Here is a 17623-nt window from a genome sequence, read left to right as displayed (position 1 = left end):
AGATTAGGTGAATTAGTTTTTATTTTGGCAGGCCTATCCTGTGTTTAAAAATGTTCACATGGATACATCAGAAAACACCCAGTCTAACTCGAGGCCTTTCTGCCAAACATACCAGTACGCTTTAGCAGCTGATGGCATAAGTAAAAACGATATATAAGTAAATACCAAGGTATGCGTGCTAAAAAGTACAAATTAACAAGTTAAATTATATTTTCTGCATGGCCTTTTAAGCTAAGATAGCGTTTCCTTTGCACAGAGGTGACAGCCGTCTCTGCTTTTGTGTGTCTCAGTTGGTTGCGTATGTGTGAGTGCAGCTGTTGTCAAGCCATTTTCAGTTAAAAGAGGAAAGCAGAAAAAAAAAAAAAAAAAGACGTATGTGGCGAGGAAATCCCCTGCAGTACGCCAAAATCCAAGGCAAGAAATAGTCTGCAGCAAGTCACTCACTTTGGGTTTTAATGGCACACCCAAAATAAAATTGTTCCATTTGATGATAATTACAAGAGATTATAAGATAACTTCAATAGCGCTATCAATATATCAATATCCGCATTGTTGTTGAATTTCCCTTTTGATTGAAGGGGAAGTTTTTAGTTTTTTCTTTTCTCCTTTTGGCACCACATGTGTTGAATGAATTAGACAGATTGTAGTGTAATAATATAAAAGCCCCTATGTCCTCAGGGAAAGCTATTGGTGGTGCATAGCTGTTTACTTTTCATCTGCAGCTTTGATAGCTGTGATGGCATCACGACACGATCATGCAGAAGGGGCCATACCTTGCACATAAAGGCTTATTACTGAAAAACTAGCAGCTTAGAATGGCGAACTCTGTTCTCAGAAGAAAATGTGTCATACATTCCAGGAGCTTCTGCATTTTTTAGGTTTTCTCCACGTGCATCCAAGATAGCAGTGGGGGGATGCCAGCTACTGTTCCAATAAAAGGGATTTAAATGTTCATACTTGTTTTCTTGTGTGTTGCATTACTCAGTCGAAAGGGAGGCCGAACAGTTGGACACACACCAGGTTCTGTTCAGGCTGAGCCTGCAGTGTCAGGCCATTTTACTGGGTTACGGGAATTCCCCAAGTCTCGCAGTGAAATTGCTTCCCCCTTATTCACTAGTTTCCTTAAAAAGTGCCTCTCCGACAGAAGCTGAATGTGTGGGTGAGTTATTTGTTTTTAAACGTTTAAGATGGAGATGCAGAATGTTGCAGACTTGTTACTATTGTTTGCACTGTGTGAGTTCTTGCTTTTTTTTCTTCTCTGGCTGAGGTGGCTGCAGCCATTTTGTGCTGTCACTGAAGGAGATCTGGTTGTGAGGAGGATTTTCAGCCCAGGCGATTTTATAATTCATTGTGATGTAGTATTTCCTGCCTATATCACAAAATTGATATTTACTGTGAATTTATTTATGGTTTTGTCATAGGTGTATGTTTATAAAGTGATGAAAAAAACAGTTCAGTTGTGCATTTAAAGTCATCATGTGATTTCATTACTCCCTGGGGCAGAGATGCTTAATAATCTGTCATATAGTTTTAAAATAAAATCAAGAATTCAGATTTTCTGTTTAGAAATATAACTTTTTTTTGACTGCTGGAGTCAAAGCAAGCACAGATTTTGTGACTGTGTTTTTTTTTTGTTTTTTTTATTTAGAAGAAATAATCTACATGTTTTCAGCTAAGAGGAGACGGTAGATGCTGCTACTTTCTAAACCAAAAGGGGATTTTCTATTAGCGCATTTTGCTGCAGTTTCTTTACTACCAGTCTGAACAATCCCTGTACCTTAGCAGGGTGAGGTGAATGCTGAGTGCTTGTGTCATCATGGGGCCTCAAACTGTGGGTTACTCTTTCACGTCTCCCCTCTGCTCAATCCCTTGGCCTTGTTCAATTAGGGGAAAAAAATTGTTGTAAATGGTCTCTGCGGTTGGCACGATAAGAAAACAAAGTGTGCAGTTTGCTGCCCTGCAGGACAAAGTAATGGGTGACATTTCCTGTATCCTCCGGCTTTTGTTTTTTGTTCTGCGTTGGAAGTCCCAGAGTCATCACCCTGTTTATTGTTTCAGCACATCACAGCAGCCTTAGGAGGAAATATCTTGCACCAGCAAATACTGACAAGGTGTTTGGTGGGAAACTGGGGACAAAGGAAAAAACAACTTTAGCACATTCTCCACATGAATTGTCTGTTTGCTTTTCCTAATGGCCACCAAATAGCTCTTTTGGGAACTGACTTATGCTATTAGTTAGGATTTAGATGATTAAATGATTATTGTATGGATTTATGGAAGCAAAAGCATATATTGTACCCTTTCTATATGCTGTCTGCACACTGTTATGTTTTTTTTAATGTAGTCTTAACTTGAAAGGTATAAAAACAGACACAGGAGAGTATCGATCCCTTGTTACAGTGGATGGCTGTGACATGGAAGGAAAAAATGTCTCACCGATAAAAAAAACTTGTGTTTGACCGTTTTGTCTCATTTTGCTCTGATCACCACTATGGCAAGCAACCGGCCACAGAAGTCACCTAAAAAGTAAAGAGAGCCCGCCGTTGTTTAATTTAATCTCAGTGGGAATCTAACTGTTCTGAGGAAGATTCAGAGGTTTGTTAGAGAACAAAAAATAACCATCACAAAGACCAAGGAATACAGCAAAGAGGTCAGGGATGAGGTTCTGGAGAGGTTAAAAGCAAGGTCAGGTTATAAAGTGGTAACTCTGGAGGAGCAGCAGAAATCAATGGCTCAGGTGGACAAAGCTGTGAACATAACAATTACAAGTTGTACAAACACAAAGTGGACCATTTTTGGAAGAAAGACAGCTGTGAGAAGTCCTGTTTGGAGTTGGCCACAAACCACATGGGCAACACATGAAACACTATGGAAGAATGAGGTCTGATCAGATGAGACCAAAATTAGCTTTTCTTCTTCCTCCCAGGCTTATTTGACCGAATTCGACTTATTTGGCAAATAAGAATAAAAAAGAAAAATAAAACACAGTCTATAGATTTGCAAAGTTGACAAAGGATATTGCGAAGCAGACTTGCATCTAGTTGGAGTGAAAAGTGGTTCTATGAGGTATTGACTTAGTAGTTCTTATTTAAATATATACATGTATATTTTTATAAGCATCTTCATTTTTCCTGCAGTTCACAGTTATGTGCTACTTTGTAGTGGTCTGTCACATTAAATCACAATGTTAAAACAAAGTTTTCAGTTGTAACTTTACAAAATGGTGTAATGTCCAATGTTCAATAGATTATTAAGCATTACAGTTTCTAAAAATGAGGCAATTATTGACAGAATATATTTCTAAGCTACGATGGTTTTAAGTTCATGTATGAACCGAGTGCCTCAACATTGTGGTGCACAGGAAGTATTAATTGTGGTTGCCTAAAATGATAAACAAAGGTTTGATTCTCAGTTTATCAGAAAAAATCATCTTTAAACGGTGCCACGGTGCTGACAGACCGAGTATTTTCTCACCCAGTAAGACCACCAAGGCTGCAGTTCTAAGGCCACGCTGTCGTAAATGTCTCCGTCAGCAAAAACTCTGTTTACAGTGAGAGAGAAAAAAAAGGAAACCTTAATGGGAGCGTTCCTCTTGTGTGGTTAGGTCTGACTGTGTGAAGTAATCGCCATATTATACTTTGAATTTCCAGCTAACCGAAGGCCTGTGCATCAGTTTGAGGAGGAAATGTGACCCAAGATAAATGGTTTCTTAATTCCCACAAGATGTCACTATTGCTTAGAAGGATTTTAAGCATTCTTCAACGTCGTGTGGACTTAAAAAAAAAAAATTCTTTATGTTTGACATAAACAATTGATAATACAGACAGAGGTCAAATAAGCGCTTTCTACTTTAGGAAAGAATAAATTTCACTTTTTAAGACTGCAGACGAGAAACACGCCACATAAAAATGCTGCCTTAAACAGTAACAAAAGTATTTTGCTTAATTTCTATGAACATTTGTAAAAGTCCACTTTAAAGTGCTGTTAGCCAGCTAGTAGTCAGGTTACTTTTTCCTAAACTTAATTGTTTCGGGTTCAGTTTAGAGCTAGTCAGTTGAGCTTTATAGATGGTTTTTGTTGCATTTTACTCTGATTATGAGCACCTGTGCTGGATATAAAAATCTTCCTTCTGTACTTCTTACCAACAGAGCCATTTAACAAATTTGTGTATTATGGAAACACAAATCTATTTCAGTCACTGAAACACGTTGCGTAGCTTAATAACACGCAAAGTGATGATTTCGAGGTTTTTCTCAATGATAATTACGACAAAGTTCTGCTTAGAGCGAATGAAAACATGCAATTCAGTTTCTCAGAAGAGATTAGAATGTTACATGATCATATCAATAAAAGTGTGGGACATTTTCTGTCAACTGATCGTTCAAAACATGAGCAGCGGCCAAAACGTGAATGGTTGATGATGGTGTCAAAAATGTAAAGTGTTTCCTTTAAGTGTTCACATCCTTGAATGAAAGCTTTCATCCTTCCAGGATTCATATCTACCATCAGTTGTGCTGAATCTGATTTAGCTAAAACAAAGTTCAAAAGTTACAATGTACAGAAAGATTACAGCGGATCGGTAGGACTTCTTTGTAATCAGTTGGGTAAATGGTTCATAATATTCCACTGCATTACTCAGACACTGTGGCACAACAAAGCAATGTTGGAGGGCAAAAGAACCTCAGGAAGTCCCAAACAGGACTGGTCATGTTCAATGTGTGAAATCAATCTTTTATAATCTTTCTTTAGTCACATGAAGGAAAAAAAAAACGATCACAACCTTTTGCAACTTTTCCCAAGGTACTTTAACATACAGATATTGTCAATGTAACACTGATTCAGGTAATAACTAAAACTGAAGAGGGAAACTATTTATTTTATCTTTGGGACTGGGATTTCTGGAAAATATTCTTTGGACAGATATGTCTCAAACTGAGTTACTTAAACATCATAATAAAGAACGTATTGATCACTAATTAAGGTTTTATCAGCCGTGAAGCATGAATTACAGTATGTATTGGAGAGTGCTTGAGATTACAGCTTGCAAATGCACTCCGGGGCAATGGAAAACATTTTGGAGACATGTCCTGTGGTCTGACAAAACTGAAATTGAAATATTTGACCACAACTGTTATTATTAGGTTTAAAGGAAAACAGGAAACTTGCAAGCCTGAGAAAACTGTGATATACAGGGGTGGAAGTATAAAGTTGTGTAGGTGTTTTCTTGCAGGAGGGCTGATGCACTTCCCAAAATAGATAGCACAATGAGGAAGAACTTTGGGTGCAAATGACGAAGGAACATCTCCAGATATTACACTAAAAAAAGAGAATGGAGCTCCAACTTAAAAGAATTGTTTTAATTGGTCACATGTAATGAAATTAACTTTGTCAAACTTACTTAATTTACATTTGTTTAATTTGGTAACGTAACGCCTTAATAAATTAACTTAAATAAATCTAATTTGACTACTTTTGACCTATTAATCCAATATATTAAAGTTGGATCACCTGTTCTTTTTTTTCAGAGTTTAATCTTGGGCACAAATGAGATTTCCAAGTGGACAATAACTCAGAGACCCACAGAAGTTAGTAGCGGAAAGAAAACATAGTCAAAGTTTTGGAGTGGCCACCACACTGCCCCGTTTGCATTTCCATACATATTCTCTGAGCTGATCTGAGAAGGGGTGTGAGACAAAGATGGCCTCCAAATACATATCAGTGAGACCCGTTTTATCAGGCGGATGAGCAAAAATGACAACAAACTACTGTTACCTACAAGGGTAACCAAAATTTGACCCAAGTCACACAGATTAAGGGGCAATTATATCACACATTTTAAATTTGCTTCCATATTCTATAAAAAAATAAGTAAAAAATGAGTGTTCATTCAATTATTGTTAATTTTGGTAATGCTAACTGTCCTAAAACATATGATTTTATGTGAGTCAATGAGAAAAATGCTATTAGGCTAGAATTTGTGGTGTTTAGATATTATTTAACTATTGTTGCTTGATTTCTGTTGCATTTTCTTGCCTTGAAAACGTGCACGATTTATTCACACACTCATTTTGCAGTCATTAAATTGCCCTTAAGTTCGTATTTTCTTTAACATAAATTATTAAAATATCTATTAAGTGAATTAAAAAAAAAACACTAAATAAAATATATGTCGGCTCATAAGTTTGTTTTGAATGGAAAATCATGACAAGATAACTTTTCAGTAGACTTAATAAGTCAAAGCATGTAAATTGAATAAACAAGCTTTGACAAACTATCGCATCGTAGGCAAAATTTTACTTATGTTGACATTATTTTTTATTTTTAAGTCAGTCTACATGATTTATTAGTACGCTTATTATCTAAGACTAGGTCATACAGTGATGTGCATTCATACTCCTCACATCTTTTCATGCCATAAACACAAACTTCAATGCTTTTTCTTTTGTTGTTATGTTACAAACTAACATATAGCAGCAAGTTATGATATTCCATTACAAAAATTAAAAATAATTGTTTATTTTTACTCAGCTCCTCTGAGTAAAGATGTATATATTTTGGGGTACATCTCTGCCAGCGCTGTACCTCTATAAAACTAAAATGTTGCCCTTTCCTCTTTCAACGTCAGTAACATTTCATGGGGAGTATCAATATTCAAGTCTTGTCAGGTGCTCCAGAACTTTATTTTTGACTTGTCATGCTTGTTTGTCAGTTTTCATGATGCCGTTTGTGAACTTGTATATGCCAACTAATCTCTGAGGTCTTCAACAGAACAGGAGGGTTCTATATATACCATTTAGGTGACCTCTGACGGTTGTGCTGGGTTTTATTTATGGGTATTACAGTGAAGTGTGCTGAATAGGCTCTTATTTGAAAAAGAAAATCACTCATCATTCAATGTAATTTTGTGGTTACACTCTGTCAAAATGTGGAAAAGGTATGTGAATACCTGTACTTTGAAATTTTTTGACAGGTTATTCAACCATCCAACAAAAAAAAAAAAAAAAAAAAAAAAAAAAACAGTGTATATTTATAGTTGTTTTCCAAAGTTTAAACTTAAACATTATGAGCAACTATCATTCGATTCTTACAAATTTTCCAGGCTGGCCGTGTTAACGTGCAGTGAAGACTCATTGTTATCTTGATCTAGGTCTTCTTACCCTCATAGTTCAGAGGAAATATGTGATGCAACAACAGAAACCCCCATCAGCCCCTCTGAATTTATCAATGGAGAATAAAGCAATTCAGCCAAAACGGTCGGGTTTGTCCCTGTTCTAAAATAGTTTTTAAAAAAAGTATGGGAATTCTATATATTGCAATCATTTCCTTTCACGAGAAATGTTAATAATTTTTGGGGACCTGCTTTACTTCACTTTCTGTTATGTCAGCCATTTTTGAAACGAGTGGGTACTGGTTTTGTACGTATTTATCAACACATCACGAGGACGGTAAGCGGTTCTCAATAATTAAAGATTACCTGATTAAATGTGGAATTGAGCTATGCTTTTTGCCTCTGTGTTTACATCACGGTCAGCGACTCCGCTTAGAACGCGGATCTGCCCTCTGATTGGTCCGTTTGGCTGTCAATCACTGCTGTTTACATCAAACGTCGCGAGGTGGAATTTCCCAGGTTACGGCATAGACTCAGTAGACTACTTCCGCAGTAGATGTCTGTCTAGCCACAGAGACGAGAGGCCACAGCAAGCTGAAAGGTACCAAACCAAAAAACCCTCTTTGTTCGTTTTTTTCGGTTCGTCGTGTTGCTCCTCTTTCCGACTTACTTTCCGCGCCGACAGGAGCCCGTCTAGTGTAGAAATGTCGGACTTTAAAGGGCTTCCTGTCCCGCATTGTAGCCGAAAGCTAACGAAGATGTCGTTAGCAATTTGCATGACAACAGCGAAAACTAATATTAGCCTTCTTCAGCCAATCAAGGTAGCTATCATCAACCGGATTGGGCTGTATTTTAGGCTCGAGTGTTAAATAAGTGTTTAATATTAGAATTATGGTTATTTTTTACGTATTTCCTCCCTCTGCTTTTGTCTTTCTTCCTTGCTTATGAGCGTTGTGGTTGTATTATTTAGCCCTCTGGAACGCCAGCACACGCTTCCCAAATGTGTCACCCCTGTTAGTGAAGCATTAAGGTGGGTAGGTTGCTGCTTTTGTTGTCACTCAGGCGGTCGTTTCTGTATCAGGCATCAGCGATGGGTTTTTCACTCTTACTGCTAGAAACTAGAAGTTAAAAAACGTGGGCTTCGGTGGGCTTTTGAGTGGGTGTCTTGAATCATCTGCAAATTACTTTCTGAGATTGTTGAGGGGTTGTTATATGTGGACACCCAGCTTTTTGGAAAATGATCAATAACCGATATAGTCAGTGCTTCAGCAGCTGTTCTGGAGAAATACATAAGAATCAGTCCTAGCTGTATTGTTTTATGTAAACACTGGACATCAGTGTAGATATGTGTAATCAGAACTCTACTATGTAAAGATCTTTTTTCTTCTGTTGAGCTTTTTTGTGAGCTTCATTTTTATGTATTTTTTTATCACATAAAATTAAAACAGTTCTCCCTTTTCCCACAGTTGAGAAGATCATGTTTAGTAAGTGAACGACGGCGATGGAAGGGAAAGGTCCATATCGCATCTACGATCCCGGTGGGAGTGAGGTCAAGGCCAGGGATGAGGTTGTGGGGGGCAGCAGCTATCGCCAGCTGCTGGAGGAGAACAGCATGCTGAGGGAACGGATGAAGGGACTTAAGAGCTTAGGTAGGTTCCACATCAGAGCATGTTTCTGATGACTGGGAAATGAGGATGACACATCTCTGCTGAGTGCTAGGGATTATCATTTTCTTCGTGTTATCTATGGAACAGAAAACAGAAAATGATTTGAAGAATACCTCTCCCATAGCAGTCTGCGTGCCTTCACTTTCACAAAAATGAAACGGTTGTGAAACAAGGGTTATTACATATTGTAAAACTTGAAAAACTTCCTAGGTTATCTTTGGACATGGTTGCATACCAGCAGTGTGATTGGACTTTGACTCACCAAGGATGTGTCTTTATTTCCCTCGGAACATCTGTCATGTCCTATTTACTGACTGCTCCTGCTTGTGAAAAATATTCATCTGAAGCGTCTTCTTAGACTGTGACGACGGGATTTCTAACGATGTTGCAGGTGATCTTTTGGAAGAATCCCAGTCGGAGGCTTCAAAGCTTCGGCAGCGGGTGGAGGAGCTGGTGAGGGACAACGAAGCTTTAAAGTCGGCCAGCTACGCCGCCAGTCTGTGCGCGGGAGCGCCCGTTCACACCGAGGCTCAAAGTAAGTCCTGCAGATTTCATCCAAATGAGGAATTTAACTTGGTATCCAACCCGGGCGTGATAACCAGTTAAATTAATATTGCAATTTAGCTTGTTGCCTTGGTTGATTTCAGGCAAACCCTGTTTACACCCCACTGCAGAGAAGGAGGAGCAATCAAGCTGTTTAGGGAGAACACTTCAGCCAGAGAAGCCCCATGTACGTACTGAGTTTTATCTAATGTGACGTGTGTGTGTGTGTGTGTGACGTTTTGAATTGGTGACGGATATCAATCCTTTTTGGTCTTTACAGGAGGCCTTATTGGAATCCGAGAGAGTGAACATAGAGGGAAGGAACTCTGATGCCTTGGCTGTATGTACCAAAAATAAAAAAACTACCCCAGAATTTTTTTTTTCCCAAGAAGTTTTTCAGATCAGATGATCTTCTTGCTTTGACTTCAGCATAAATTATTTTCTGTGGCTTTTGAGGCTAAATTCAGGATTTCCTCTGTATAGCAATTTCCTCAAAATTAGGAATACATCAGCGGTGCATTGACTCACCTACGAACACAATACTGGCAGCTCCATCTGAGTCAGTGAAGGGGAAATTCCAGGATTATTACGGACTAGAATTACTCAGATTCATTCATGCTTTACATCCTTGGACATGGGACTGCTTTTATATTTTAGGCTAAAGTAGTATTTTAGTTCACCTTTCTTAAATTTTAGAACATAAAAATAAAATTTTTATGCAGCAGGTTATAAAAGCCGAAAGTACTCTCTTGAGTACTAAATTTAAATCCACCAGGTCAAACTGGTTTGACTTTTCGGAGTATTTAGCATCTGCTTTCCATAGAAATAAAGCAGAGTGTTTATGTTGTACAGCAGGCTTTGTGCGGTCTCGAATAAATATGTAAAAGATGGCCTCGCCTACTCATCTCTGACTTTCCACCTGTGTGGCTCTCTCCAGGCGGGGTTGGTGGCAGGAGCGCTTCCCCAGCTTCCTCAGGAGAACAACGAGCTGGCGAGTCAGCTGAAGCGGCTGGAGAGCTCTTTCAGCATATTTGCAGAGGAGTCAAACCCAAACCAGCTGTTGGCTCACCTCGGCCGCATGGCGGTGGAGTTTCACCATCTCTCCTCGAAGGTCCAGAAGAACGAACAGAGGACCTCTCTCCTACAGGTATGAAGCCTGGAAAGTGAATTGACACATTTAGGATGTTATTGTGAACCCTTTCTGGCCATTTTTTTTTTAAATCTCGAATTAAGAGTTGTGAAACAGCAACATTTTAACGAGTTAGTAACTTGTGAGATCTGTTTTGGAAGCAAATGTACACTTTGTCAGCGAATTTTAGCAAATCGGTAAAATTGCCGTTTTAGTTTAGTGTACATTGTTCCTTAGAAACTTTCACTCTGACATTTGTAACAATAGAGCGTTACAGGTGAGCAACTTTTTGCACATGACTAATCTGTTTTGCCTAGTCTTCTTATTTGGCATAAAATAATCAAGACTTTCCAGTAACAATTAAATAACTTAATTTCTAAAAGTATCACTATGAACAGGAGGTGTGTCACATATTATTCATTTATAAGCTTTAAATTCTAATTTAAGGTTGATATAAAATTTTTAATCAGCCTCCTTTAAAAAAATGAAATTTATTGAAAGAAAATGAGAACATGGTTTTTGGCAGGTTCTTAAAAAAAGTGTTATATTTAATTATTTGTAGTTTAGGCCTATAAAAAGGCTGAAATAGATTTTCTATAATGGTTGTTAAATTTCATTACCTTTAGTTGCATCTTACATTTTTATGGTTGCTCATTTATTGCTTGCCACTTCAAATGACTTCCTTTTTTATTTTTTACAGTAAGTTAGTCTCTGCTGAAACTGGTTTACTGAAACTTTGCCGTTGCGTTACCTAATGCTAGCTCATCAAACTGGATGTATTTCACAAGGTTTAGCTTCAACATAGGGATTTTAATGGTAAACTGATTGTAACGTTTTATTAAACTTAATATTTACTACAACAATGCATCAAGGTAAAGAAAGCTAGGTGTAAAAGCCGTAGCCTCAAGTCAATAAACATCAAATTAAGTCTATGCAGTCATATTTAATTTAACTTATTTACCAAGTGAAATGTGCTTTATAACACACTTATGTTATTTTCTTATGTTATTCTGAGGTGTAAATTATCTGCTCTTAAATGTACCTGGTTGAAGCTGGCAGCAACCCCAAAGAAGTTTTAACCTAAAAAATGTCATTTTCTGATAAATTGTGCTTTATAAATATGCAAATCAACACGACTGTATTTTAATTGATTTTTTTTTTTATTGCAGCATTCTTTTTAAAAAGCAGGAACTTTTGGGTTAAAAAAAAAAAAATCAAGTACCAGTGTACAGACTGGTGGTTAATATTGTGATAAATGTGGGTCTTCTGGTCTCTCTGGTTTTCTAGACGCTGTGTGAGCAGCTCAGACAGGAAAACAATGAGCTTCGAAAGAAAATGGAAGAAGATCATCATATCAGGAATCGAGACTTGGAGCAGCTGAGGTAATGTTTCTCCGTCTCTTTCAGCTTCACTGGACTTTTGTATTTCCTCAGTTGAGCAGAAAGCCCTTTGTCTGGCTGGTTGAATGAATACCATGTGAGGTCGCGCCGCACGTTGCGTCACCTACTGTCATTTTTGTGCATTAAACCTCCCTGCAAGTTGTGAAAACGGCTTCCTGTCTGTTTTGATTTTGTGACTGTACACAATCTGCAGTTACGCTTTGGCGGCTGCAGTACCAAGCTTTCACTTCTGATAGGGAATTATTTGAGTGCTTTCTGTTTGTGTGCCCCTCTGGGTCTTGTAGGTTCTTCCCAAAGGACATGACTGAGAAGCGTCACAGTCGAGGAAATAAACTGGACTCTCTGTTCAGAAATATTATCATTTTCACTTTGTTGCTTACTTAGACTGGAGAATCAGAAACTGAAGGAGCTGGTCACGGGAGGAACAGCAGTGGTGTCGACTGCTTCACCGTCAGAAACGGAGACTCCAGAGGCCAAAGACGAGCCGGTTAAAGAGGAATCTCCGGCTGTTCGACCTAAAATGGAGGCCACCACACCACAGAAGGTACGTTTAAATCAAGGACATAAATTGCGCTTATTATTTACGATTTTTTTTTCTACTTTTTTCCTCATATTTCCCTTTGGAAATACGGTTAGCAAACAAATTAAATGAGTCTATAACATAGCTTCCTCTTATATGTGCTCATGTAATCATGGATTTTTGTGGAATGAGGAAAATGTTTGTGTATGTGTCCCTAGAGTGGAAAATCAGCAGAGAAAACCCCAGCTAAAGCATGTGACATAGAGGTGTACGAAAAGAAGATCAAGCTTTTGGAGAAGCAGAGAAAGGATGTGAGTCTTAGCTTACTTTTTTTTTTTTTTTTTTTTTTAAAGAAAGTAGCTGCCCATCCTCTTTTGCCATTGGGGAAAGTCTCTGTGCTCTTTGTTTCCTACATGTTCATTGTTTGTTTCGCTTTCTGGCGCTGCTCACAGGTTCTGGAGGTGAACAAGCAGTGGGACATTCAGTGGAACGCCATGAAGTCACAGTTTGAGCAGAAGGTACAGTAATGACTTTACGGCTGCCATGAACGGTGTGGGAAGACGTCTGATCGACTTTTAGACCGCTTGAATGCAAATTACTGTGAAAAATATGTTTATATTTATATTAAGAATGCAAAAAAACAAAACAATCTTTGACACATTTGATGACGTAGTACACTTTTCATTTTGTGTAAAGATTTATTTTTTTGACTCTATAAAAGTTTAGAGAAAAATCATAAAAAGACTAATAAAAAAATGTAGACATGCAGCAGAACTGACGACAAAATATAACTGAGTTCATAATAAGCATTTCTAAGCGTGTTAAATTCAGTTTCCCACTGTATTCTGGGTTAGAAATGGCTTCACGTGTTGTCTGATGGTTTGTGTCTGTCTTATTTGTTTCCAAACTGCTGGTTCTGCTACCAAAGAAGGAAGGAGACCATTTTTGCATTTTCCCCAAAAAACAGTTTAATCGGTGACAGTTTTTAGACCATCTGCAGGGAAACTTACGACTCTGATGTTTGTGCGCAAACAGTTGGCAGTGAAGTGAAGCAATTACACGCTTGTCCTTTTTTCTTTTTCTTTTTTCTGTTTCAATGTGCTTGTCCAGTGGAAAAGGTGCAATCTTGCAATAGCTTGCTATTTGAGCATACTTACCACAAGGCCTGTCACACTTCAGCAAGAATTCCCCTCACCTCTCCGGTACCCGCTGACTTCCTGCTGTGGTGCAGTCAGAGGGCAGCAGCGACACACGGATGTACACACACCGTCTCACAATGGCGCTCACACACCTGCGTTTGAGCACGCCCGCAGCCTTGAACATACCGACATTCACACTCTGCAGAGACGGGGACACCATGCAGGCTTAGGTTTAAACCACAGAACCCCAGATATATCCATTTGCGTCACTACGGTTCGTTCATATTTTATACAGAGATAGAACTGCGCGTTTGCAAATGTGTCCTTTTTGCGGCTTGGTTTGTAATTTGATAACGCACATTTCCTAAATGCTCTATTTCAACACAGGCACCAGCAGATGTTTATCTTTACCAAAGTTCTTATCTTCCAAGTTTTTTTTTTTTCCATTTTATGCATTTTTTTTTTATTATTATGTTGCGTATGCAGTTTTTGTACATGAGTTGTGTGACGAGTGTTCTTGAGACACATGCTTTAAACTCTTCCTTAGATCACAGACCTCAGGCAACGTCTTGCCGAGTCCCAGAAAACCGTGCTGGAGCTGGAGGCCGAACGAGAGCAGAGGCAGCGCGACTACGACAAGAAACTGCTGCTGGCCAAGTCCAAGATCGAGAACGTACAGGTGACGATGGAGAGACACAAAACCCACTCATGTTATAAAAAAATATCTGAATAATCAAGAATATAAGAGACTGAACAAAGTGGCACTGGCTTTGTTTGTTTCAGGGCGAGAAGGAGTGTTTAAACTCTGAAACAACTGAGCTGAAGCAGAAGGTTCGCTACCTGCAGGATCAACTGCTGCCCCTCAGCAAGCAGAGGGAATACCAGGAGAAAGAGATCCAACGCCTAAACAGGGTGAGGAAAAGAGAAACAAATTCAACTCAAACTCAGCTTCACTTGTTTTTTTATTTTTTTATTTTGTTTTAACACGTCCACTGTCTTTTTGTTTTTCCAGGCCTTGGAGGAAGCCTTGAACTTGCATTCCCCCTCAGCCTCTCAGCAACCTCCTGGACCGGGGAACTTTGCAGATGCAGCCAATAACCTGAAAAAACAGGAGCTGCTCACACAAATTGCTGTACTAAAAGAACAGGCAAGAAGCGCATCACAAAATATGAACAGTCATGCTTTAAAGCTGAATCGTTCCCACTCCGTATATCTCAATCTTAGCTCCAAACCATGTTTTCTAAGGCCTAGAGCGTCCCTGTTCGTTTTAGTGGAAAAGAGAAAAATTAAACAGTTATTTTTAACACAAAGGGTTAGGAGCTGCTTTTGGAAAAATGTTATACAACATAACTGCTTTTTTCTCCCTGTCATATTTTAATACCACACTGAGCATTTTAATTTGTCCCCCATATATTATGTTTGGTATCAGTTATCGATCAACATCAAAAAGCAAAGATAAAATATTTCAGAACAATTTTAAGTAGTATCTTGTTTTTTATTTTTAATCCTAAGTAAATTAATACATTTTCTGTGTCTGCTCGACAACTGCCACTAAAACAAAATGAACGGATATCCTTGGGTTGTGATATTTTGATGTATTACTTCCAGTCAGACTAATCATCAACACTCCTAGAGTATGTAGCTTAAAGTTTGAAAGTTTGGAGCAAAGTTACCATTACAACATTGAATGTTTTGAAAAGCTAAAATCTAAATACATTTTTTTTCTTCCTTATCAAGGAAGATGATTGGTTAAATTTCATATTGTTTTTTTTAAACCTCACTCAACCATCATACCAACTTTAAAAAAAATAAATAAAAAAATAAATAAATAAAAATAGGGTGTCCCAGTTGTATCTGTGGAGTAAGTTTTCTTTTTTTTTATTAACTACACTGTATGCAAAGTTTAGACTTTATTTCTTGTTAATATATTGGATGCTATATAATTTTCAGAAACGATACAGTAGATTTTTTTTTTTTTTTTTTTAAGAGTACATTTGATATTACGGTTTTGTTCTATCCTCTGTGGGGGGGGAAGCAATAAACCTAAGAAACAGGATTCAACATAAAGATTCCTCTCTTTCAACAAATTGTGTGTATTTTTTTTTACTTCAGGTGAAAATCTTCGAGGAAGACTTTAGGAAAGAAAGAAGTGACAGGGAGCGAATGAACGAGGAGAAAGAGGATCTGAGGCGGCAAGTTGAGAGACTCCAGGGTCAGATTACCAATTTGACCAATCAAGTAAGAATCATTTTGTTTGCCGTTTTTTTATACACCTTAGAAAGATTTTGCATTTAAATGATGCAGTACAATACTATTTCATCTTAATGAGAGCTTATTGTCTACATGTTTCCCTGTTTTGTGTTTGTGTGATCTAGCTTCATCAGGCTCAGAACGAGTGTCAGAGAGAACGCACAGAGAGATGTAAGCTGGAGAGACTGCAGATGCAGCATCACAAACAGGTACTGGCTGCTGAGCTTCATAGTGTTACAGCTTCATTAAAATGCTTCATACAATAACAGGTTATGTTAGGCTACTTGTTAAATCAAGGTGATGATTGGTCATGTCTTTCAGTACTAAATAAGTAAAATAATAATTATAAAAAATTGGTAGACCAGTGCCCCCTTGTGGCTGGAAAGAGTCAGATGCAAGAGCTTCAATAAGTTGATTTAAAAACAACCACCACCTGCTTTTTGTTAGTTGTCCAGTGCATTTGGGATCAGCAGGTGCAGCAGGGTTGAGGGTCTGCAGAGGGGCCATGCATGACGTTTACATGGACCGCTGCAGGCGTTGCATGGATTGGAGATCACATTTGTATTTATGACACCTCATAGGGGCAGCAGCAGGAAAGACGTACCTCAGACCCCACGTCGGGCTCAGTGAACGGCCCGCTGAGCCCTCCCTACTGTGGTCCCTTTGTGCAGGTGGGAACGCAGGGCCTGGAGGGCTGGCCCATTCACTTCCCTCCCCGGATGCCCAACGCAGCGGGCGCCACGGCAGCAGCAGCCGCCGCCGCAGCAGCAGCAGCAGCACCGCCCCCAGCTCGAGACTTCCAACCTGTTACCCCGGTAAGGGCGCGCTAAACCCGCCCCCCCCACCCCCGTCTCTCTTCCTCTTACCCTAAGTTTCTTGAGATCCTCACAAGATTCTTGTTTATACTTTATTCTTGTTCATACAAGTTTCTTGTGAGGCTCAATTTAAGGATTGCTGCTTCAGGTGTGGAATATTTTTGGTTTTAACCGTAAGTTGTGTTTGGTCAGGGTTTTCCTTGGCAGATGTCATTCCCTCAACCACGAGGGGCCAGAGCAGTAGGAGAGAGCTCAAGACCGCCACCAGAGAACGCAGGTGAAGGGCAAGCTCACATTTTCTTTTGCTCAAATTGCTTTATATGTGAAGTATTTTAAGTCAATTCTCCATCTACTATGTGAAACATCTGTTGTGCCTTGCAAAAAACTTTCGATGTTAAAAACACAAACTGAAGTTTTCTAATTCTTTTTATTTTATGTGATGCACCAGCACAAACTAGTGTATAATTGTTATATATATATATATGTGTGTATGTGTGTGTGTACTTTTATAAATAAAAATCTGAAAAGTGTGGCATGCATTTGTATTTAGCCCACTTTAATCAGACGTATGGTGGAATGATTTCGATCAAATTAAATGTGTGTGTGTGTGTGTGTGTTAGAATGGCTTAGTCAAAGTTCAGAACTGGGTCCATTTCAGAATTTCTGCCAACACTTGAAGGTTGATCAGATGTTCTCCATTTAAACTGAATGAGTCTAAGCTGTTTTGTATAGGTAAAATTTACAAGTATTTTATGCAAGTATTTTGGTGTTTGAATATGCAAAACTGGTAAAAAAAAAAAAAAAAAAAAAAATTTCAAAAAAAATCTTGCAGTTATAAGTTCATATTAAAATACCTCATTTTTATAATTACCTACTAAGCTGCAGTGATGCATTGTAGTTTGGTTGTAATGTCATGAACTACAAGGGGTATGAACACTATGTGAATTTAACTTGTTGCAAAAAAAAAAATGTTTTAAACACTAAAAGAACTGGAGAAGTGACCTTTAAGTCAGACTTGGTTTTGTGGGTCGACGGTAATGAATCTTTTTGTT

General features: G+C 38.4%; 1 protein-coding gene across 5 annotated transcripts in view; it reads left to right on the top strand.

Annotated features, from left to right (window-relative positions):
* The first annotated feature begins 1061 nt into the window (after positions 1-1061).
* The window catches only part of tnip1 (TNFAIP3 interacting protein 1), a 19016-nt gene continuing 2454 nt past the window's right edge, over positions 1062-17623 (top strand). For 3 of the 5 annotated variants that reach the window (XR_014089369.1, XR_014089368.1, XM_081611795.1), the window contains exons 1-17: positions 7577-7709; positions 8575-8757; positions 9167-9310; positions 9423-9505; positions 9599-9658; positions 10256-10465; positions 11735-11829; positions 12232-12391; positions 12586-12678; positions 12820-12885; positions 14054-14185; positions 14290-14418; positions 14519-14653; positions 15619-15744; positions 15882-15965; positions 16338-16571; positions 16764-16848. Coding sequence is in view for 3 of the 5 variants with exons in the window: in XM_081611795.1 (XP_081467921.1) it covers positions 8610-8757; positions 9167-9310; positions 9423-9505; positions 9599-9658; positions 10256-10465; positions 11735-11829; positions 12232-12391; positions 12586-12678; positions 12820-12885; positions 14054-14185; positions 14290-14418; positions 14519-14653; positions 15619-15744; positions 15882-15965; positions 16338-16571; positions 16764-16848 (1984 nt within the window). In the remaining 2 variants the exon portion in view is untranslated. Of the gene's footprint in view, positions 1160-7576; positions 7710-8574; positions 8758-9166; positions 9311-9422; positions 9506-9598; positions 9659-10255; positions 10466-11734; positions 11830-12231; positions 12392-12585; positions 12679-12819; positions 12886-14053; positions 14186-14289; positions 14419-14518; positions 14654-15618; positions 15745-15881; positions 15966-16337; positions 16572-16763; positions 16849-17623 lie in introns of those variants that run through there. The other 2 variants (XM_081611796.1, XM_081611798.1) reach the window with 2 other exon arrangements.

The sequence above is a fragment of the Poecilia reticulata genome, chromosome 10 (assembly GCF_904066995.2).
Source record: "Poecilia reticulata chromosome 10, P_reticulata-male-v2, whole genome shotgun sequence".
NCBI classification, from domain to species: Eukaryota; Metazoa; Chordata; class Actinopteri; order Cyprinodontiformes; family Poeciliidae; genus Poecilia; species Poecilia reticulata.
Note: the sequence above shows the minus strand (reverse complement) of the source record. Positions and strands in the feature narration are given on the sequence as shown.